Source organism: Strigops habroptila, chromosome 5, assembly GCF_004027225.2.
Source record: "Strigops habroptila isolate Jane chromosome 5, bStrHab1.2.pri, whole genome shotgun sequence".
Taxonomy (NCBI): Eukaryota; Metazoa; Chordata; class Aves; order Psittaciformes; family Psittacidae; genus Strigops; species Strigops habroptila.
The window spans coordinates 41,781,078-41,804,771 of NC_044281.2; the positions used below are offsets into that span (position 1 = coordinate 41,781,078).

Consider the following 23,694-nt stretch of genomic DNA (forward strand, 5'->3'; position numbering starts at 1 on the left):
ATTATGGAACAACTTCAGAAGGCAAGTAAGTAGTGATGTGTAACCAAGTGTATCCTGCATTTGAGTATTTCAACCCCCAGAATCACAGACCAGCTCTATCACAGTGTCTGCAAGGAAACCCGTGGGGTTCTCACAAAGCAAAGAGGCAGTTGGGCCGACACCTCCCAGGTGATGGTGCCATGTCCCGGGAAAACACCCATCTTGTTATCATTGCAGTTTTCCCAGAACATGCACCACAGGGACACCCTTCCCAGAGACTATAAGCACAGAAGGAAAGAGGACCTGACCATACACCCATCTTCTCCTTCAGCTTACAGAGCAGGGAAGAGTTCTGAATGACAGTAAAGGCTATGGTACTGACCTTCCCCACATTCAAACTTCCTGGCAGAAAACTGGTCATACACAAATTTGAGTTTAAGATTTCAGGTGTCATATTGAACTGCAATATAAGAGTTTAAAAGAAAAAACAGACATTGCAGTCTGTTCAAAAGAGAGCAAGATCTAACTGCAAAATCACCTTGTCTGTGCTACTTTAGGTAAGGTCAGAACAAACCCAGTAATGCAGAGAGAACTTAAAATGTAAAGTAACAGCAGCTTAACAAGAACTGCCTCAGCCTTTTAGGGCTTTATTTTAAGCTAATATTAGAAAGATTACTCCTAAATTTAATTGAAGTGAGACAGAAACATTAAGGGAAAAAAGACTAAAATTCAGTGGTACTAAGTAACATATTCTAAAAAAGAACTAGTCATAAGACTAGTTCCAGCCTAATATCTTTTACTTTGTGTATAACCTGCACATAAATTTAAATGTACTTTATCTTCAAAAATACTGAAATGTCTCTGTTTGGATAACTCAATTTCACTTAGCTTCTTAAAACATGAAATCTAATTTAACGTATGGCTAGCAAGGTAGTGATGAAAGAGAAAGACAGTATTCACAGGGAACTGAGGGTCTGATTGATACATAGTGTTTGACATCAGTATTTACAGCTGATTGGATACATCCACCACAATTATGTCGTAGTGCTACAATGCTGCATCCATAAATTGATTACTGCATTAAGGGCTTTCTACAGTTGTAGGTTTGTACCAAGTTTTAAGCTGTGTCTTTACCTTTTTACTAACCTGTAAGGCTGTCTGGCCGTGGAGGGACCATTCTCTCATATATATCGTACTGCTGTCCATATTGTTCAATATCATGGATTGTTCTTTGCAGCGTTGTTCCCAAATGCTGTGGAACTGCAGTCATGCCAGAACGCTTTGGGGAGGAAGATCCCAGCTGAGTTTGGGATGGAGAAGCTACTCTGGTTTGTACATCAGTAAGGGCAAGAGGAGAGCCGACTCTGGCTGATGTTTGGTATTGGGAAGTCCCACCGTTGGGATTTGCCATCTGTCTGGATGTAACCGAGCCGATCCGCCGCACAGCCGTTGGCGAGGCAGGTCTCTGTGCAGCATAAGGGGATGCTGCCCGCTGTACTGGCAGAGTAGTGGATGAATACACGTGAGAAGCAATGGACCTTTGCTCAGTAACTGATGGAGAACCATAGCCACTACCCAGAGACGTTCGCAGCGACCCCCGTGAAGGGGAAACACCCGTGCTGACCATGTAAGAGGGAGACTGTGCTCTGGATGGGACTGAACTGACACGTCTCATGACTCGGTTGGTAGCAATGCTTACTGCAGGCTGTTTGAAAACAAAACTCTGTATTAGTTCTATCATTTAGGCCATGTAGTAGATTCTTTTCTCCCGTAAGACAGAGAAGTCAACAGGAAATGCACACAATTTAACAATATATAAAAGCAGCTGAAGAGTAGCTTTTACCCTAAACATAATTCCTTCAGGTTTTCTTATAACTCTTTTTCTAACCAGGATTTCTTAAAACATAAAAAGGCAATTTAACATTAAAAAAAACCCAAAAAAACCCCCAAAACCAAAACCTGTTAGTCATTCTTATTTGGCTTTCCATGTTAATATGTGCCTATGCTTTCTTTCCTTGCTACTTTACCACTTTGGAAATTCAGGAACAGTTATGCAAAGAGTTCACATATAAGCTAATAAAGCTCTGTCAGTTACAGGCTCACTAACATTCTGACTAATGAAAAAGGAAGGGAAAAAAGCCAGAAAAAGTAGAAGGTGCAGGAACAAAACTATCACCTTCCTTTTAGCACTATGTTTACATACAGGCTACATTCTCAGGCTTTCTCCAATATCACAACTGAATTTCATGTGAGTGATACTTTCCTGATATTACATTAGCAGTGTACTCTGCAGTCAGGATTCCTGAGAAGTGTCACTTCATTTCAGCTGCAGTGAATGAACCAGATCACACACATGCTGATGTCAGCAAATAAGTCTCTTGTCTGCTGCAAGCCATTGCTGCTTTTTAACCAGTGAAGGTGTTAAATGAAAGTGTAATTTAATAACATTCATTCCAGCCTATACAAAGGTAGGCCCAGCTATATACTTCTTGCTGTGATCAGACAGGGTACAGAGAGAGAGTGGACTATTTTGAGCATACCTGGACAGATGTCTGCCCTTCAGCTCGCGAGCTCCTCACCAAATGGTTGTTAGTGGTTCCAATAAGCGAATGCTGCTGTCTGTTTTCTGATTTGCTCAGGTTTTGGCTGTTATGGAAACTGCTTGCTTCCTGGTAGCCACTGTCAGAGTAAGAATTCATCTGTGTTGAACTTCTTGAGTTACCTACAGACCCTGTAGGTAGGAAGCCAGTGTAAGAATAAAAGCAGCAAACAACTTCACAAAAACAAAATACTATATAACTTTGTTACTTGTTGCATACATAATTGTATTACATTTTCATACAGTCAATACTGAAATATATTCTAGTATTTAAAATGCACACAACAGACCCTCACTTTCATGGAGAGATGTCTGCTCCGGTGAGTAGAGGTTCCCTTGCTCTGGTTCTGTCCTAATATCATAGGCATTGGTGTGAACGCTCTCTGACACTTGGGGTTTGTTTACACTGGTGGTTGGAGGATCTGAAAGAATAAGTTCATTAAGCAAATCTAATCTTTCATGTGCAAGTTTCCTGCAAGCTCAATCATAGTGATTTTCTTACACATACTAACAAAGAACTCACTTTCAACATGAACAGAGTCTACTGGTAGACATGTACCATCTGCCAAACTCAATGGAAAGAACATAGATACTAAGATCTGAGAATCCTGTTTCCTTTAGTTTTGATGTAGTTCTACAATTTCTACAGTCCTTATTTTTCAAATGCATATTCCAACCTACTTTAATGAAAAATGTAACGGATTAAGTACTTTGCAGAGTAGAAACATTGTGCAACTGTGTTGTAATGCACAAATAGCTATCACTTGTCTTAAGGTCCTTTAATCCCAAGAGCTTCCAAGTGAAAGGCTGAGATGAATTTCATCCCTGTTTGTGTATCACCAGATTTGTTGCTGCAATTTTATACATATTTTACTTCATATACTACTATTCAAATATTTACTTATTAACAACTCTTAAGCTAACTTTAGTTCCAAGAATATTAGCTGAACTTTACAGCAAAGGAAAGTGCCATCATACAAAAGAAAAAAAAGCAAAGGAGACATCACACCACCCTTATAAAGAAAGGCAAAAAAAGGACATAGATGAGAACACTTAATAACAAGAGAAACGGAATTAAATTATTTTGGCAGAAATATTAAGCATTTAATTGCCATCACGTTATGCTTATTGATGAAGAACAAGTGTCAGAGATGCAGCATAGAATCAGAGAATGGTTTTGGTTCGAAAAGACCTTTAAGATCATTGAGTCCAACCGCTAACCCAGCACCACCAAGTGTACCACTAAACCGTGCCCACAAGCACCATGTCTGCATGTCTTTTAAATACCTCCAGAGATGGAGACTCCACCACTTCCCTGGGTGGCCTGTTCCAGTGCTTGACAACCCTTTCGGGGAAGAAATTTCTCCTAATATCCAATCTAAACCTCCCCTGAGGAAGGGGAGTAGGAAGTATGGGTTACATGTAAAGGTAACACCAGATATGTAAATTCTTACTGAGAAATATATGAATGAGCTTGGAGTGGAAACCAAAAGAAACATGCCAAGAAGCAACAGCCTAGTAAAAACTTGTGCGACTGTTTCATATTGAAAGTTGTGAGTTGTGGGCAGTGAAGCCTGATGTGTGCTCTTTGAAAATTAATATAACAACCCATCACAGAAAGGCAAAACTGTTAGGAGCTTGCAGAAATTTGGTGCTAGGAGGAAGACAGAAAAAGGGCTGAAATAAATTCTATGCAATAGCTAACAAAAACTCTCTCAAACTGACAAAACTCCCTGATATAAACCCAAGTGCCACTCATGGAAAAAAATCCCACACAAACCCAACAAAACAAACAAAAAAAACCCCTGAGAGATGATCTATTGGAAATCCTTTCTAACAGTTGTTATAACAGTTTACTACAAAAGAGAAAAAAAACCCTCATAGAATATTTGTACCTACCAAGCTGTAAAGAAGTACTCTGCTTTTCACCAATAGCTGTACACAAAACGCTGGTGTCTTGCTACTTGCACAATTAGCCATGATGGAACATTGATACTAAAAATTTTATTAATTGCTATTCTGAGGAATGTTTGAACATTATCCAAATACCAGATTAAAAAAAGTAGATTAAAAACATCTTAGAAATGACAGGCAGCCAGCACAGTTACTTATCAGTAGTACATTCTTAGGTCAAAAACATCTAGTAGAACTTGATGCTAATTAATTTACTATAATAGGAGCATTGTGACCAAATTTCATTAGGATTTAATAGGAAGTGTTACTACACTTAAATTAATTTAATCATCGGTATGCCTAGAAATGATATGGAAAACCACCACTGAAATAACTCCCTTCCACCACTCCTGCTACACTAACTCGACACCACATTGCAACAGACACCAGTGCGTATTACATGTTCTTTAGAATAAAATACTTGCAGGGACTGGGACATTTAAATTATAATTGTATTAAAATTCAGTATTTTAATCTTCAATCACTTTTTTTTTTTTGATTTAAAAAATACAAGGCCCTGTTACTTCAGTTATTTTATATTACAACGATAATAAATTAACATCAAACTGACAAATGATCAGTTTTGGGAGAAACACACAGGCAGAATAAAGTTCGATTGTGCAGTGCCATACAGATGTTCCTAAGACAGAGGTCTGAACGAAAACCTCTTCCATCACATATTTGCTACCAAGCAAATGCTTTCACAATGCTAAAAAGATAAAGATTGTTTAGGCTCTCTAACAAAGGCAAGAATGCACAATAAAATGAATTGTTGTCTTTCTCTCTTTCTCTGCTACTATAAATCAGGAGGAGAGTGCCCAAAATAAAATAATAGCCTTTTCATAAATGGCTGCTGATCTAATATTCTGTTTATAAGCATCTGCAAAACAACATCACTTTATATTTCTGTTAGAAATTCTGTACAATTCTACTGATACATAAAGCAATTAGAGCTACGGTCACATCATCTACTAATGGGTTTTGATATAAACTACTATCTGCAGTCAGGACAAGAGGTGATTTAAGGGAGTGTTTTCATAAATCTTCAGTATTTTCCAGACTGCAGTTGGTAAAGCATCATTAGTGACACTTCTTTAAAACAAAGCTCAAGAGTGAATCTGTAAGTAAACCCTACAATCATGCTATCATCACAACATAAATGTAAACATTAAATGAAATGTGTGTCAGGAAATTCTAAGCAAGACCTGGCATGTTTCTTCAAACATGCCTGCTTCTGAGCAATTACTCCAGAAAAGCCTTACTTTAGCTACACAGAGGTGTGAAAAATACATAGCTAGATTTATATTGATGCATACGGTATTTAAATAGAACTATGACTTTTTGCTATATGTTAAGTGACTTCTTAGCAGGGATGTGCACAGGAGATTTCTAAAGAAAAGAAACACACAAATGGGAGGAGACAGTTAAAGGATAAAAGAAAAATATGAGCTGGATAGATGAAAGAAAGAAAGAAAGAGAGGAACTAACAGAAAGAAAACCAAACAACAGACGAATAAGTTACGGGAAAAACTGAGGAAATAAAGAAACGAAATGTAACTGGATGAGATAAATAAGTAGAACAGTGACTGAGATCTGTCAGAAGGTGTTTTTACCAGTTGTGAACAGTCACAGGAACATTTACAGAACATTGGGAAACAATGCGATTAAAAACCAAACCACAAAGATAATTTTCACATTGAAAGAATAACTACAGCTAATTTCTCAATGACTTGAAAAAATCAAATTTGACTTCTCTTTAGAAACACTGCTAAAGAAATACCTGAAAAACACTACCATGACTAGCAAAATCCAAATGACAAGACAAGGTGTTGAGAATATTAGATTTAAAATGCATGCCTCACCTCAGCTGAGGTGATACCACAATGGCAACTGAAACCTCATAAATACAATTATACACAAGTTTAAGAGCCTAGTCAGTAAATAAAACAAAAGTCAGGAAGGGGAAGGAAAAGTAGATAGTTTTAGAGACTTATTATTAGATAGTTTAGAGACTTAGTCACAATTATTGTAATTATGAATCTGCTTGAGTGCACAAGCAGATAACTACAATGTGTTATTCTTTGCACCTCAGAAACCAACAAGCTCTTATAACAGCTTGTGTCCTTAAATAAAGCCATGGTGTTAACACCCTGCAGAACTTGGCTAACTAAACTTTTAACCAACACTGTGATTTGATTACATCAGACCAGTTTTGTTTGATACGACATTCTGCCAATAGCACACGACTCAGAGAAACATGATCCAGTGCAAGTAGCAATTCAGAGCAAGTCAAGGTCCCGATTCAGTCCTGCTGTGTGGTTTTGACATGTTGACTCTGCACATACACTCCGTCACTCTGGAGAGATGACCACTGTTCAGAGACTGACTATTCAATATTACTTACTTTAACTGATGCAAATGTTAGTTAAATGCTCTGATATATGAAGAGAAGATTGGTTTATTTCAACAGACACTTGAATGTCACTTTCAAGGCACAGTCCTATCTGTTCCACCTAACAGACTCAAGAGTAGATGTAGTACAAGACAAGCATTTCTTGTTTTGGAAAGAAAGTTCAAGCTACCCTAAGATACAAAAACAGAAAAATCACTCTCAGAAAACCCTTTGCTTATTGGAAATTTTCTCACTGAAGAAAGAGTATCTGTAAATAGAAAATCAATTTTCAAGCTTAAAACATACAGTTTGGCCAATGACTGCCAAGAGAATAAAGGTTTGGGGGCCTAAAGCAAATTGTACACATAAAAGAAAATACCTGATGATCTCCAAGGAAATGACTTCTCAGTAGAGCTGCGAAAAGAAAAACATGTATCACAAAAATGTGGCTAGTTTGGATTTATTTTTTTTAACCAAAGCATACAAAATTGTACAACCCCCCCAGCAGATGAAGTTTCAATAGCCCTGTAAATAACACTCTGCAGCACCTTACACCTGACAACGAAATCATGGGTTATTGATTTTATTTTTATATTATTCAGGGGAAATGCCCCATAATACACCATATGGCAGTTTCAAAGGAACATGACCTATTTGCAACAGGACGGGTAAGAGCATGATTTCTGATACGCATTTCCTATTTACGGTGTAATGACATAAATAAAATAGTATAGAGCTCTAAGCGTTCCCAGTCATGTGTGACACCAGCAGTAAACAAACCACTCCAAAGACAGGCACATTCACTGCTCAGGGTAGGTCTGGCAAAGGAAGTTTGGGAACCACAATTCTAGATCATTTTGCTTCTCTCTGTGAAGCAGTTTGGAGAAAAGAGGAGAAACAGACCTACAACTCATACCATTATTTCCATTTCCAGTTTCCCAGAGAGAATTCTGACCCTCTGCATACAATGAGCATTCAAACCATTTGACACACACGCACACACATCACACCTCTACAGTGTAAACAGCTAACAGATTCTACACTGTCAAGGTTACAGATGCCTCAAGAAACAATTATTTCACAAGATCCAGCATAAACCCCCAATTCTCTCGTATTTTTCGAATAACTATATTGTATCAAACTATCTTTAACCATGTTCTTTCTTCTACAAAGCAATGCTCTTTCATGTGTTGATAATAGTACTGATGCACAACTACCTCTGCAGACAAATGCAAAATCCATTCATGTATTATTAAAATTAGATACGCTTTTCCATAAAAAGAGTATTTCCTCATACTACATGTGAGCTATCGAACTTTGAATATTACATCATTTTTGCAATGATTATAACTGTTTTTTTCCAAACAAAAAGCTACTGAAAGGCAAAATAGGCAAGTCCATCAGATTTTATGATGTCTAAATAGCAGCATGAAACTGATTTTGGGTAAGATATATCTATTTCTGAATAAGTATTATTTATTTTACTTCTTTCTACCATAGCTACCAATCACAAAAAACTTCACCGCAGCAACGTGATCACCACTAGGTACTTATTTTCTAAACTAAGGAGCCTTTTGTGGAAACAAAGTATTTTTGTATAAAAGAGTGCTAAGCTTGCACACCAGCACAGGCTGAAGTACAATTACAATGAAATTTAAAGAAAAGGGAGAATATGAATTCAGACTTCAAGTGCCTGAAAGCCAACTTTCATATCTAGGTACTAACAGAATTTTTACTACATATTGGCTATTCTTTCCCTCAGTCTACAATTTTACCGTCTTCTGGGGTGCTATGCTGAATTTTTTTCAGAATGTACATAAAATGCAGCAGTTAAATAGACTGAAACTTGCTGTATGGACACCCAACTGAGACCTTCCAGGTTCCTCTGCCTTCAGAAGGTTGTGTTCTACTACATTTCTGAGATGCTGAGAGAAGGGTGCTCCAACACCAACTCCATCAAATCCAGATGCGTGCCTGAGCTTTCACAGGTATTTTATTTTTCCTGAAGGACCATCTTATCCAAGCCCAGAAGCACAATATCTTCAGTTTAGGCAAAACGAACATCACTTGGCAGTACTGGAACACAAGTCCAATGTCAGAAATGCTAAATAAGTACATAAACAAAATCAAACTAGACAGCAAACCAGTGTAAGCAACTAGCTTACCCTGGCAATTGATTGTCACCCTGTGGGTTTCACGAGGGTAGTTGAAGAACTTACCCGACAGCAACCAGCAGCTACCTTCCCTGAAACTCAGCTAACTGGGACCATGTGAGTACTGTCACTCCGCCCGAGTGCACAGTCAGGCAGATCAGTTTTAACTACCTTCAGTGGTATAGTTTAAATTGGGATTTCAACAAACCCAGATTTTGCATGACAGAACCTGCTGAGGCGTTTCAGGAAAGAAGGTCATAGCCTCCGGCTAACAGGAGGTAATAAACACCTACAGATGGTTCTTTCTTAAGCTATTACAGCTCTCTCTGCAGAAGAACAGACTAAGTGAACAGGGTACACAAGCCAGACAGCTCGCTGAAAATCCAAAAGGTATCCAGAGACACCTGGAACCCCAGAGGAAAGGAACTGTACTACCATCACCTGGCTATTCCAGAGCAGTAAGCAGTGCCAAGACCACCAAACCACAATTTTTGCACAGCCTGGGGCTAAAGTTCATTCAATTGAAATAAAAAGTTCAAAATATGTCTCATTTCTAGTACGCTACCATTGAATCTCACTAGTGCCTTATCTCCAGAACATTTCTTTGGCATATTTTGGGGATTGTAACTACCTGCCAAAGCAAATTCTGTGCAACTTCACACTGATTTTTTGCTTGCAATCTGAACCCTGTAACTATTCTGATGAAACCTTAACAAATATTTCTACTGTTAAAAATTCATGAGGAAATTTGTACCCAAACTGGGATTTAATTCAAAAGAATTTTTGTAACACTGAATGAGTTATTGGAAGAGTTCCGAATGTTAGTTCATCTACATGAATTCTTTACTGGGTATATTCTTTACTCTTGACTGAGCAAACCTGGATATAACGTGTCCATTAGTCAGTTATTGTTAGCCTATCCATTAATGCTTTGCTCCACTGAAGAGAAGAAATCTGAAGACTATCTGACAGGTACATTGAACACTGGCCCTAGGATTCTCATGCTACCGAAACATCAAGTTTTACACTCTTCACCTTTGCCCTTATTCCTCAGGCTTTCTGGAAACTCAACTCCTTACAATGAGATGACATCACTCTGTTGGTCTAGCGAAGGTAAGAAGTGCCAAGCAGACAGAAATACTTCACTCTTAAACACACAAGATTATAAAACCTCCGAATGCGTCTCTATCCAACATATCTGGCTAACTGAACTTTCTTTACATGCACAGGACTTATGAACAATAAAGTTTCCACTTTAGAAAACTACTTCATTAATATTTAAACTGTTTAGGAATGTAACTTGATTCTTACTACTTTTGCAGAAGTCCAGCATCTACCCCCTACTGACTTCATCATCTGATTTTATCACCTTAGAGATGAAAAGTTTTGGAGTTACTAAAGCTTTCAGCTTTGATAAGTAAGTCTAATGCATTTTATTCTACTGATTAAAACCCAGCGTGGTCACATACTGCACTACCAATGAGAAGCTGCTGCTGTTAACTAGTCCTTAAGGTGTCTTTTCCTGATACTAACATGTAATACAGCGAGAGAGCCCACATGTGGTGCACTGCACTTCTAAAAATATTTAATTTTAGCCCACTATTATCCCTGAAAAAGAACTAGGTTAGTAGCACAGACATGCAGAAACTGTATTTTTCTTTCAGAACAGTTTAGTATGATCTATATAGTTTTCAGTTAAAGAAGTTAGAAATAAATACTCTTCCCTTCTCAATCTGCTTTGCAAGAGAAAAAAGAATAGGTAAAATAAAGGCATAACTCTACATGAAATGCATATAAAATATATATACCCAAACACTAGTTTTTCAGCCAGTAACACAAATATTTGGCAACTGAAGATGGAGCATGCACACAAACTCTCCTGAAATCAATCTAGTCCCTTTTTTTTATCCTTTGTATTTTTTTCTCACTTGTATTTCCTAAGTATCTGTTTTTTTTTTTTTTTTTTTTTTTTTTTTAGTTTATTTTTTGGTCCCTTTCCTTAATTTCAGACCTTTTCCTTGCCATCTCACAGCTTTAGTTCAAAGCTGATGTCTTGGATACAAAATTGAATGAGCTGCCAATCAGGAAAAATATAATAATCTGCTAAATGGCAAAGTTTTCGTATGAAGTTGGTTAGAGACAAAGCGTACCAAGTATCACAAGTACCATTTTACATTCCTGCAGCAACAGGTCTCAAATAAACACTTTCCACCTCTGGATTTCCAAATTTGAAAAGGAGGTCATAGAACAACTATGACAGCTCAAGGACCTGGCTGCACTTCACAGGCAGAACTGCCTGGCCGAGGTCACGGCTGAGCCTCTGACAGTACCTGTGCACGGGACAGCAGGGCTACAGGAGGAACGCAAAACTTCACAAAATGGCCAAGTTCTAGTTTTTGTTAAGATGTTTTGAGAGCAGTGTGCTGTTTTTTAAAAAATAATAATAATAAAAAAGTAACCACAACTATGCTTTTCAGTTTCTAGACTGGACAGTTAACCTGTATTCTCACTGCTACGTACATCTTTTGCAGGTACTATATGACATGAAATAGATTAAGCCCATCATCTTAGCAAGTAAGATGAAATTTATTTCTGATTTAAACAGTACTGCTTGAGAGAAAAGTATCTATTTCCTTTGCTTAACTGCTTGACTATACCACTGTCGTCATCAAAAAGGGCAACAGCTGAAAATATTAAGTATTAGTTATTAAATGTTTCTAAAATTGTGAAAAGCTGTAAAATGCTAAATATATAATTCTGCTGAAAATGTTATGTATTTCAAACATATTTCTTTAGTATTTTAGTTTACTGCTTGGCTGATCTCTCCTCACTGGAATACATCTGTTCTGTCAGGCACCCAGTAGCAAATGGTTTACTCACAGGGATTCGTGCTTTCTGCTTAGGCAAACCTGCCAGCCAAAACTTAAGTGCCTGCTAAGACTGAACATATTGTTTTACTCATTCTTTATCTTCCATTTTAGATATCTACATCAAGAATGTGTTTACAGTTATATGCAGTATGATGGATTAAAGCTTTGTACAACTGTCAATTCTTGGAATAGGGGGATTTTTCTAATAAAATGGTATATATAAAACTCCATAAACTTGTAATACACATTTACAAACAACTGGCAACCATCAAAATTGCTGTAACTAGAATTCATAATTCTGCTTTTCTTGTTGAAACAGGTTAGCAAAGTTTTCACAAATACTTTAACTAAAGAAGCTTCAACTTTTCCAATAGCTGTCTTCTTGCATTCACTAACACACTTAATTCCTGTGCCCACTCTGCTAGACACTGTACAAAGTACCATAGCCATCTTATGTCCCACATACAAAAATTAAACAGCTCTGCCACCAGAAACAAGCGGTCCTATGACCCGCTAGATGTTTTCAGCGACACAGGCAGGCACTAATGCTCTGTGTATGAATTTAGAAAGCTATATCTGGAATACTACACCCAAAGGTGGTCACTCATACTGAAGGATGCTATTTCAGTTTGAAACCCAATGCCAAGAAGCAACTGAGACTCCCAAGCCACCACAGCAGGCGGCCATGCAGAGGAGCCGGACACGGGCAACCCCAGCAGATTGGGGTTGCAGATTGCTGCCATCCTACAGCCCTGTGCTGTCTGAAACCACACACTGTTAGCTCTGTGACAGTGGTACCAGCACACTGCCCATCACCAACGTCTGCCTATTGGTACCACAAAATGGTAAACTAAAAAAGGTCTCTGGCACGTTTCACTATCTTTGGAAAGAATTAACATCATCCAAGTATTGTTTTAGCTAAATGATGCACCACTGTAACTACTATGAACCTCACTGCCCTCTCCATAATTTAGGTGTTTTCAGAGGCTAAACAGGTTGACATGTACCACCTGATCAGCCACAACTGTTCGTACTGACTTCAGGTCTTGCATGAGCACTCCTGTGAGCAGTTACCGTAATTCAGCTGACACACAGCCACCTACTGCATCACAATCTGTAGTGTGCAGTGAATGTACATTCACAGACAAAATAACAATCCTATTTCGTAGTCCAGTCTACTACTGGGTAAGATAGTATTTACAAATGCAGCTGAAGTCAATATTAAATCATCCCTCTTCAATTTATCACCAGAGCAACTCATAGTAAGCTACATGGAGTTTTTTCATATTTGAACATCAGCAAATTGCATATCCCCTCCCCCCCGCCCATACTCCTCAATTCTACTGGCATTCAAAGCTTTGACAGAATTTCAAGAAAGGCTTACAGTCTGGGTAAACAGAAACCTAAATATGAACATTGGAGCTATAACAGAAGCTTTACAAGTTTCACTCATTTTCAGTGCAGACATGCAAGAAAAGAAAAAAAAAAATCATCATTTCTGAATTCCTGTGGGCTCAAGGCAAATGATAGCACACCCTATAATTTCAAATGAACAGTTCGTGCTGCCCAAGTGCCACAACTGAAGTGCTAAAGGAAAAAGACGGCATTAGGCATCAGAGACCTGGAGTGAAGTCTTCTGTATCTCAAGACAGATGACCCACTCACTAAGCTAAACATCTTAAATAGCCCTATTAAGTGCTGGATTGACGGGAAATAGAATTACTCTTTAGGTCCTAAAAGTTAGAGTAGGGGAACCTATAATGCTTCCTGAAGTCATCTGGTAAAACTACACCCTACAAAATATGCAACACATTGCATACACATCAAAGGTTGTGTGTCCACCTTAACCACTAGTGAAACTACTTATAAGCACTGCTCTTACTGTATTTACACTCCCAGGACTGCCTGAAGACCAGAAGCAAGCAAGTAAGAAACTGTAAAAGACATAAGGAAATACAACAGAAAGTTCTGTCTAACATGCAGGTACAGTCAAAAAAGCAAATCCGAACCGGGCTGCTGAAAAAACAAGAGAAAATCCTGAAAGTGTGCTGATACTACACAGGCCAACAGTTCTGTTCCTGTTTTTTAATTCCCCCTCCCCCCACCACTTCTTTTTTCTACTAGAAAATTAGCAGAGATAAAAGATAAGAAAAAATAAGCTAATTTCCTAAGACAATTCTAAAGTATGGGCATTGCAAAGTTCAGTCAAATAGTAAAGACAGAGGAAGAGACTCTCAGTGAGCCTGTGTTAAAAACAGAAGAACAAACCTAACACACTCCATTCTCAAGTTCTGAAATTAAGGGCACAAGATTCCATTACAGTTTAAAATGTAATAAAAGAAAAACCAAATCTTTATACATAATTATTTGTAACACAGAGAACAGAAATTCTACAGCTACATTAAAGAATATTTATAATACACTAAGTAAGATCTGGAACAGCCTAAAACAACCATAGCATGGACCAATTTCCAACAAAGGAGATTCTTTTATTCTGTAACAGAGATGAGTGCTGCCTCAGAGCATTTAGCGTCTGCGACCCTGAGGACTGGTTAGCATCTACCATGGCAAGGAGTTCCTAGCCAGCTACTACTATGGAATTATTCATCATCTCTTCTGAATTGTTCTGAATGGATAATTAATATCTGTGCCCAAACTATTCTTCCAACAGCTCTGTGATGATCAAGTAGGAGATCCTGATTTAAAATTATTCATTACTCAGCTAAACTCTTCCAGCTACATTTTAGCCCTGCTCTTATTCTACGTTGAAGGTCTGCAAACAATGTATATCTGTTCTTTCTTGCTTTTCAATTTAATGCAGCCCTTCAATGTTTTCAAATTTCAGTAAGTGCAGTATTAGTGTAAATAAAGAAATAATAATTTATATTACTGTGACTCCTTCCTTCTTTCCGCCCCAAAAGCACATACTGATTTTGAAAGGTAATTTTTATGGGTCTTATAATTTGCCATGAAAGTTTGGTGACATCCTATATTGCAATATATGCAAGCAATTTCAAATATAGCCTTTGGAAACACTAAAATATCTGAGACATCATGCCAACAAAATTAAACTAGTTTCTGTATGGGTAATCACACCCGGATCAGCTCTCTGCGAACAGTCTTGTTCGGATGAGCTTGCCGCTGCATGCCGTGGAATGCCACAAGCGCAGCGGCCGCCCACTGTTTGGAAGCGTCTCGCATGTTACCACTCCTCAAGTGGAACACAAGTTACAACTGAACATGACTGCACACTGCCTTGCAAGTGGAACTACTCACTCTGTTTACACTCTTTATCAGCATTCTGCCGTTTTATGAGGAAAAAATGTGTGCCCATGAAATGCAATCCATGTTCATCTCACAGGAAGTTTACAGTGTTTGGTCACAGAGCACAACAGTGTATTGAATCACTTTGGAATATTTCTACTACTACATAAAGTGCGCATTGTATTTCAGCTGTATTTTGGGAAAAGTGGAGAAAAACCTTCCTAATAGCTATGAAATACATTTGATTTTACAAAACTCAGAAGACTTCAGGTAGGCACATTATTACTCACACTGACTGTTCAGTACCTGAAGTGTTAAATTTTTTTATTTCCTGTACTGCCTGCCAAAAGGGCTTGCATTCTGATGAAGTCTAGTGTTCCAGTTCTGTACTTTTGTTAAAGTGGTTGTGACAAGCTGCTATTATAGTGCAGTATTTTACAATTAAATTAATAGGTACGAGCCCTTTGGTTCCCACCACCACTCAGTTTTCACGAGTTACACACAACAGGTAACTCATCAAAAGAATCAGTCGACTGAGAGAGTCATACAGCCAACTCCCACCTGAGAGGTTAGGCAATGTGTTTTATAAAGTGAGCCTGATTACTGACCCTTGGTACATACTGATATCTATCTGCATCAGCATATACTCCAACCCATCTGGCAGCCCAGAAGTGGCCCAATAACACTAGAGATGCGAAGTTAGCTGCACTGCTGCATCTGGGTGTAGGAGGCCCAACAGCCCAGTGGCTTCTTCACAGAAACCTGTGCATGTTATAGCATGAAACGCAAGTAAGAAGATAGAACTGCAACCTCACATGGTTTTTCCCAGTCTATCATCTCCGATCGTGTATAACACAGCTAAAAAATATTTAACACTTACATGTAGTACTAATCATGTAGCATGGCAGGCTCTTAAGAGGTTTGAAAGTGTACAGGATGCCATGAAATCTCTTAGAAGTGCTGAGCATAATACCCATTTATAAAAATAATTATGAGATAATTTTAACAGGCAAGTAAGCTACAGGTACACAAAAATAAAGCTGTAAGGGAATCCAGGGCTGTGGGTGATCTAGTGCTTCCTTCTCCACCCCCTACACTATGATTACTTAGGATCTGCAGATTTGTGCTTGTTATCTTTCACACTCCTCTTAAGGGAGCAAACCAGCCAACTACTCCTGTGTGTTGCTTGCATTTACCATACAGTTGTAATACAGGTGAGCAACAGGCTAACAAACCTAAACTGCATGTACCTTCTGTGCAACACACGTTTCTCAAGGACTAGCAGCAACAGAATGAACCATGGTTCTGAAATGAGAGTCCTCCTCAGGTGTGCTCAAGTAGGTGACAGTCTGATCACCAGTGCCTGCCTCTGGATGGATTCATCCAGGTGTACATCTGCAGGGCCTGCGCTCTGCACTGTGCTAGTGCTGTAGCATCTGGGCTAACGACCATAAAGATAGGCTGAGAATCTACATGTGCCAGCTGAAGAAGTTTAAGCTGGTTTAAGGTACTGATGTCACATTCCTCCTTGCCTCACAAACTGCTACCACGACTTCCCTTGGGCTGGCACTTGTACAACTGAGTGATGAGCTGGCTCAGAGGAGTGACTTGACTGACACAGAGAACAGCTTGAAGCCCAAGCTGCAATCACCAAGATAGGCAAATGCTGCCACAAAAGCACCTGTGACTCCATGCCAGCATCTGTTTTGCCAAGCAGCACCACCCCCAAGCCAACGCCAGCTTGCAGAAATCCAGTTTACAAGTGGGTAAATCAGAGGCACTGCTATGACCACCGACATCAACCAAACCTACAGCTAGACCTCTGAAATGAAATGCTCCCAAACATTTTAACCACACTGAAGTAGACTAAAGCACACTATCTTTGAAACAAAGCACTGTTGATTTCCTCACGGACAGAAAACTTCAGCAAAGGATACAACAGCAAAAGGTGTACTCATCTTAAGCTGAAGGAAAGGTGGTTGGAGGCATAAAGTAACTGAAGCTTTTAACTTATTCTTCCATAGGAATTTAACTTTTTAGCTTTCAAAATGGAATCTGCACAACAGCTGGAGAAATATGTGGATCTAGAGGGAAGACAGGCAAGTCTAAAGGGTATACAACGATCATCTTGTCCAGGAACGTTTCTGAATATTTTGAAGTTTCTTAAACACAAGTTCTCACCCTAGTCAAATGATAACTCAGGTCAGGTAGTTTGAAGCATAAAAACAACGGTGTTAGCTGGTACACTGCATTTTTTAAATTTATTTTTAAATAATCACCTCCTGTTTCTTAAGGTTTTATAGGGAAAAAAATCCATTTAATTTGCAGAAATAGTTATTATGGCCACAGGAGGAAATATTTCAGAATGATACCCAAGTTTACTGCTTAAAGACTATAAACAAACAGTATTTAAGGCAAGAAATAATAATGTTCAGAGCATTCCGTTCATAATGTTCAGTACATAAGCTCTATGTACATGCCAACGTGAAGTTTGCTGTAACCCGAAATGCAGGTATAAATGTTTTATAAGAGAACACACTGTTATCAAGGCTCTCAGATTCAAGAGCTACCAATCATTTGATATGCTTGAGATGAATGAGTGCCCAAACACATTTAGAGGTAGAAAGTTTGCTAAGAAATTTAAAAAAAAAAAAGACTCAAAATACTAGTTACAGCTGAAATATTAACAAAATGCTTTGCTATAGTTGTCATTGTATGGGAAGTATATTAGGTGTGTTTCATGCTATTTAAATATGCTAACAGTACACTTATAGCAAGACGTTCCCTGAAAACAAATGTACCAACAAAAAGTATTTCAGAAAAGCTGAATGAAACTAGGTAGTTCATTCAGGGGGGGAAAATAATTGGATTACTGCATTTAACTAGCACTGTCACTTTAATACAATTCTGTATAAATCTACTGTATTTCTCTTTGGCTGAATCTTAAAAGTAAAATTCAACATATTTAAGTAGAAATTAAAGCTTTACATACACTCTACTGAAAATGTAATCAATTATTAAAGAGGCCTCTTCAAACTGTCCCATAAATTCTTTACAGCAAATCTGCATTTTTTTATATACTTCAGATATTAATGGAAGGTGAACAGCTGTCAGTGAAAATATATGTATGTAGGATGTAAGCACCACTAAAAAGCCCTCTAATTTATGGGACATATGAAAGTGAAGTCATCAGGACTTGTACCTTGTGCTGGCGATACTTGGTGATTCTGCTCCAAGCCTACATCTTTCTAGCTGATTAGCCACAATTTGCCTTTCCACTTCCAGTTCTCTGGTAAGTCTTTGAAATTGGAGCTCCTGAAATTTCAAAATAAAAAGAAAAGCATTCTTGATGTTAAAAAATGGGTGTGGACGAATTCTGAAACAATCACTGTTTCATCACAATCATGTTTCTTGTTTTGACTCTTCCTTAGTGGAATAAACTATCAGAATATTAAAGTGGGAATTTAATGGTTCTTTAAATCAGTGATTCATGCAAATATTGATTTATCACCTGTTAGGAAAGGAAAAAAATGTTTAAGCATTTGTGGATTTTATTCCTCTTGCAATTAGAATTTTTGTGCCTCCTTGCGTTGTCACAATCTAACAAAATCGGTGCCTATAAAAGTCAGTCTTCAATTTCACCTATAAAAGAGATATACTGGAAAATACTGTATCCTGACCTTTCCAACTGCAAAACTTCAAATCCTAAGCTATGCTATGCTTTGACTTCTGTATTCAAAAACTTAAAATTCATTACTTCAAACTGGCTGAGGGTAGAGACGTGCTATGTCACCTTTTCTGAATGTAAATCATGTCATTGTATTACACAGTAGTTGCACGCCTTGCTGTACAACAAAAGTCACCTTCACTCAGAAATAATAGTTAATGCAAACTATCCTTTCCCACCTTATATTACATGGAATGAGGCTAAATACTATACCTCCATAAATGGTCCCTGAAAGAGCTTTGTACTTCTTTCAGTTTGCAACCTTTCCCGTAAGTGTGGTTCAGCATCACACCCTATAGCTTTCAGTGTCTGCAAGTGCCTCTCCAGTTCTCACAGCTCCAGTCCTGGAGGGCTTTATGCGTTGCACAGGAGAGGTCGGAGTATCAGTGTAGTAAAAACCTACTCTAAACCCATGATTTACCTTGCAGAAGTAAGGATAAAGTTTCTTCTACTGACAACACAATGAGATTACCTCCAAGATCCCCCAAACAGAAGGCTAATTGCACTGATTTCATTAGGAAGCCAGCTGAGGGCTAAGTCAAACAGCAGCTGCCATAAAAAAGAAAGCTACTTCTGAATGTCTGATTCAAGCTCCATACAACAAACTGGCCTGTTAAAGATACACCACCCAAGCTACTGCCCCTCCCAGACAGTATCAGGAATTGTAGACACTTTCAAACATTTCTCAGAGCTCACTAATCAAACTGAATAAACACATCCTAATATTCCAAATATTGGTCAGCAAAACCGTTTGCCTCCAGGACATAGAACTCACCCACTACTGCCGTAAAACACAAGCATCCAGAGACTGCATTTTTCTACTATTGCTCTACTAAGAGCAGTTCAACAGAATGGAATATGCTGTAGTTCTGTTAAATATGCACACCACAGGAGCAGCAGGAGGGAGATGCAGTCCCCAGCTTCTTCCTAGCCACCGCTTCCATTAGTTTGGCATTTACCATCAAGCTTCAGCATCAGAAAAGCTTAGCACAGTCGATGCTCAGACATGAAAGAGCATCTCAGGACATCCACCTTAAACTTGGATTTTATTAAAACCTGCTTTAAGGCAGAATTCTAACGCTAAATCCTTTTAATCCTGAGACCTGGTATGAAAAGCCTCATGAACATGACAACCTGCGAACCACGGCAAATCTTATTGAGCTGTATATGGACTAGAAAGTATGGATAATATCTGGTTTGTATGACACTACTGCATCCAGCTGCAGAGATCCAGTCATCACAGTTCAATACCAGGTCTTAGCATGATTCAGCTTCATGTTATACTGAAGAGGTACACAGGCACCCAGTCAGTTCATCTGGACAGTCTGGCTTTTGGAGAGAAAATACTAAAAGATGCAGTAAGCAAAAAAAAAAAAAGAGTAAGAAATTTAAACACAAGAAATTATTATCCAATTCTAAGTCTGAATATACATTATACATCCATGTAGAAGCTGATTTACCAGCCAGTCATTAACATGCTAGTGGATAATGGTGATTTTCAAAACAACATTTAGACACGGAAGCTGTGTAAGTTTTGAAGGAAATGTCAGCAAGACTTTTTCCCAAGGAAACGATGCTGTATATAGCTTGTAACAAATATAAATCTGTAAAATAAACAGCATTGCACTGGTTGTTTGCAGAAAAAAAGCCTACCCTATGCTTAAAGCTGTTTCCTATTCCTTGCTTTTACATCAATATTTAAATAGCAATGTCATTGGTACAAACTAAGAATGTGAACACAAGACTCAAGTTGCCTATTGTTATTTACTGATCTTTGAATTAGATAAATAAAATAAAACATACGCTAGGCATTATTTGCTTTCATTCAACCAATCTCTATTACAGGCAGAGGCATTAATGAAAACATCATTATCTAGAAAACACACTCTTGATACACACTATGAATATGCATTCTCCTCAGCTCTCTCCTCCCTTTGCTTCCTCCTCCTGCACTCTAACACAGCCTTTAGACCAGCTCACACGTATTTCTGCAGGAAGGCGTTTGATAAAGCAAATGTTATCACTAGGCAACTTCTGCTGTTTTGTGTTCCAGAAGGAAAAAATTACAGTAAATTACCAAATCCTACAAAAAGGTTGAAAATGTCTAGAAAGCCCGTTTATATAAAGTGAATCAATTAAAAAGGAGCATATAACAAAGGAAACAGGACAAATAGGGAAAATAAAATCCAGGCTTGTCAACCAAGCTTGCATCTACACAATCACATCTTTTGAACTGATCTGTCACATACTTCTGTCCTAACGGTGTTTAAGAGATGAACTGAGTAATTGAGATGATCAGAAAAATCAACAGATCTACATTTTACAAGTGTAAAACGCATTACAGGTTTAAAAGACAAAAAAGCCTCACTGAAATTAAAAGAATGACCAATGCAGTGTTACAAAAGTGTAACAACTATAGGAAACACTATTTATTTTTTTTCAGCAAAGAAAAGTGATCAAGATACGCTGTATTCTTCTCATTTCACAGTGTACTTTCTTTATACAGTGTAAATGAGTGTAAAATTTCCCTTCCACGCTCCTCAGTATACTCAAAATTCTTCATCTGGAAGCTAAAGGTCCACCTAATTCCAATAATCACCTCAGATTTTTGAGGATTTCAGGCAATTAAACAAAAAAAGAAAAAAAAAAGAAGACCACAGAGACTGCAAATCATAGGATGGTTTGGGTTGGAAGGGACCTTAAAAATCATCCAGTTCCAACCCCCTGTCACGGGCAGGGACACCTTCCACTAGACCAGGTTGCTCCAAGCTCCGTCCAACCTGGCCTTGAACACTGCCAGGGATGGGGCTGCCATAATTTTTTGGGGCAACCTGTTCCAGTCATTGTAAAAAACCTTCTTCCTTATGTTCAACCTAAACCTGCCCTCTTTGAGTTTAAAACCATTGCCCCTTGTCCTGTCTCTTCAGGCCCTGGTAAAAAGTCTTACACTGTCGTTCTTCTAAAGAAAAATTGAAGAAAAAATTTAACCTTAAAAAACTAAATTAACTTCAGTTAACTGAAAGCATCATGGTAGGAAAATGGAAGAACTCTTTTTCTGCTGATAATTCATTTTCTAACTTGATATATAATCTCTTCAACATGTAAGTGTAAGCCCCATCTAGAGAATTATACAGTTTGGTTTTGACCAGCAGGATGATGCAAAGAGATTTATATTTAGTATTGGACTGTTATGTGGCCTGCCCAGAGTTCTCACTCAATTTTTCTTTTAAAACCAACAACACTGCAATATAAAATTGGTACAGGTAGTTGTACACCCAAATTGCCATTTAAGTAAAAAACCCTATTTTTCCCCCACATTGCAAAAATCCAAAGCCAGTTAAAATAGAAGAACTGTACTCCTAGTTTTCTTGGGGGTAAAAGAGGTAAATGCCACAAATGGACAAGGCAGCAATAAATCTTACTTCATTTGCTTACATTATGTTCAAAAAGCAAAACTCGCTGGTATTCTAACAGAAAAACTGTGCAAAGTAGAAATAAGAGATAAAAACCAAAAGCTGAGTTTGGCCACTTCTCAGGTACCTGTACTGCTGATTTTGGACCAACACCTTTAGTTGTCTATTTACACTATTCTTCATAACTTTGTATTTTGGTGCTGACAAAGGAAAAAAAAAAGAAGAAAAATCATAGTGCACTGAACTGCAAAGGTATAAAAGGCATGCAACTGATTTGCCATTTTTAAATCGTTTCGAAGCTTAGGAAAATCTAATGTATTTTTGCAAGTGCAAGCAAAGTAGCAAAAGAAATTCTGCTCTATTTCCTAGTCTGAGCAGTGTTCTTATGTGTGCAGCCTGTGGTTCCAGTGAAGCAGCAAAGTTTACTTGCTTTTTGAAACAATGAGTGCTGATTTTTGCATGTCTCCTACATTTGGTATCTGCAGCTGTAGTTGGTATGTCTTAAATACCTGCGTAAATACGCAAGAGGGATAACTTTAGAAGTATCATCTTCTTTACAGCTGGAATCCTCATATTCCAAGTCTTTTTTTTTTTTTTCCTTTTAGCCTAAATCATTTGATTTTTATATAAAAGTAAGTCCTAATCAATTCTGAGTAAGTGCACTGATCACCTTCATAGTTTACACTTCCTTATAATGACATTTTACATGACTCCAAACGAATACCTACCAGCACTATGTTCATCTATCAGACAGTACACTATTTATTGCAGGAATCCATTTGAATTTGTTTCTCTAGCCAGCTCCTCTGAAAGCAGTGGCAGGGCATGCTCCTCAAACAGGATGCTCTCACACAACGCTGGCTGCAAGTAACAGAGAAGCTGCTGCCCTACGCAAAAATCACAATTAGCTGATTTTTATAGTACTGGCTTGTGACAAAATGACATGACAGGAGTCAAATAAAACAATTAATAAGCTTATTTTCATTTGCAGAAGGAACATCTCTGTGGCAAGAACATACTAAAATTATAAAGCTAGATTACAGAATCTGCTGCTGTACTGCATCAAAAGGACCAACCAAATCTTCCGAAATATACACACTACAACGCCTTGGCCAGAGCTACTTTTATCCAAAATTATCCAACATACACCAAGAGGGAAAAAAGCCCTGTAATTCTATTAATCTGTTCAGCAGTAACTACTTTATAACCTTATAAAACTACAGGTTTTGTATTCATAACCTAAATTCCACTGCAAAACCACAGAACATATTTAACACAAAGCTGTATAAAAATGCCAGCTTTAAATACAATTACATTTAAGGAACAGGAAGCATACATATAGTT

General features: G+C 38.0%; 1 protein-coding gene across 8 annotated transcripts in view; it reads right to left on the reverse strand.

Annotated features, from left to right (window-relative positions):
- PKP4 (plakophilin 4) overlaps positions 1-23,694 on the reverse strand; it is an 87,573-nt gene that overhangs the window by 29,640 nt on the left and 34,239 nt on the right. For 3 of the 8 annotated variants that reach the window (XM_030486506.1, XM_030486503.1, XM_030486505.1), the window contains 5 exons: positions 18,413-18,525; positions 7,303-7,337; positions 2,869-3,000; positions 2,520-2,710; positions 1,126-1,684 (listed from right to left, as the gene is read on the reverse strand). In XM_030486506.1, coding sequence (XP_030342366.1) covers positions 1,126-1,684; positions 2,520-2,710; positions 2,869-3,000; positions 7,303-7,337; positions 18,413-18,525 — 1,030 coding nt within the window. The remainder of the gene's footprint in view (positions 1-1,125; positions 1,685-2,519; positions 2,711-2,868; positions 3,001-7,302; positions 7,338-18,412; positions 18,526-23,694) is intronic. The other 5 variants (XM_030486508.1, XM_030486507.1, XM_030486512.1 and 2 more) reach the window with 3 other exon arrangements.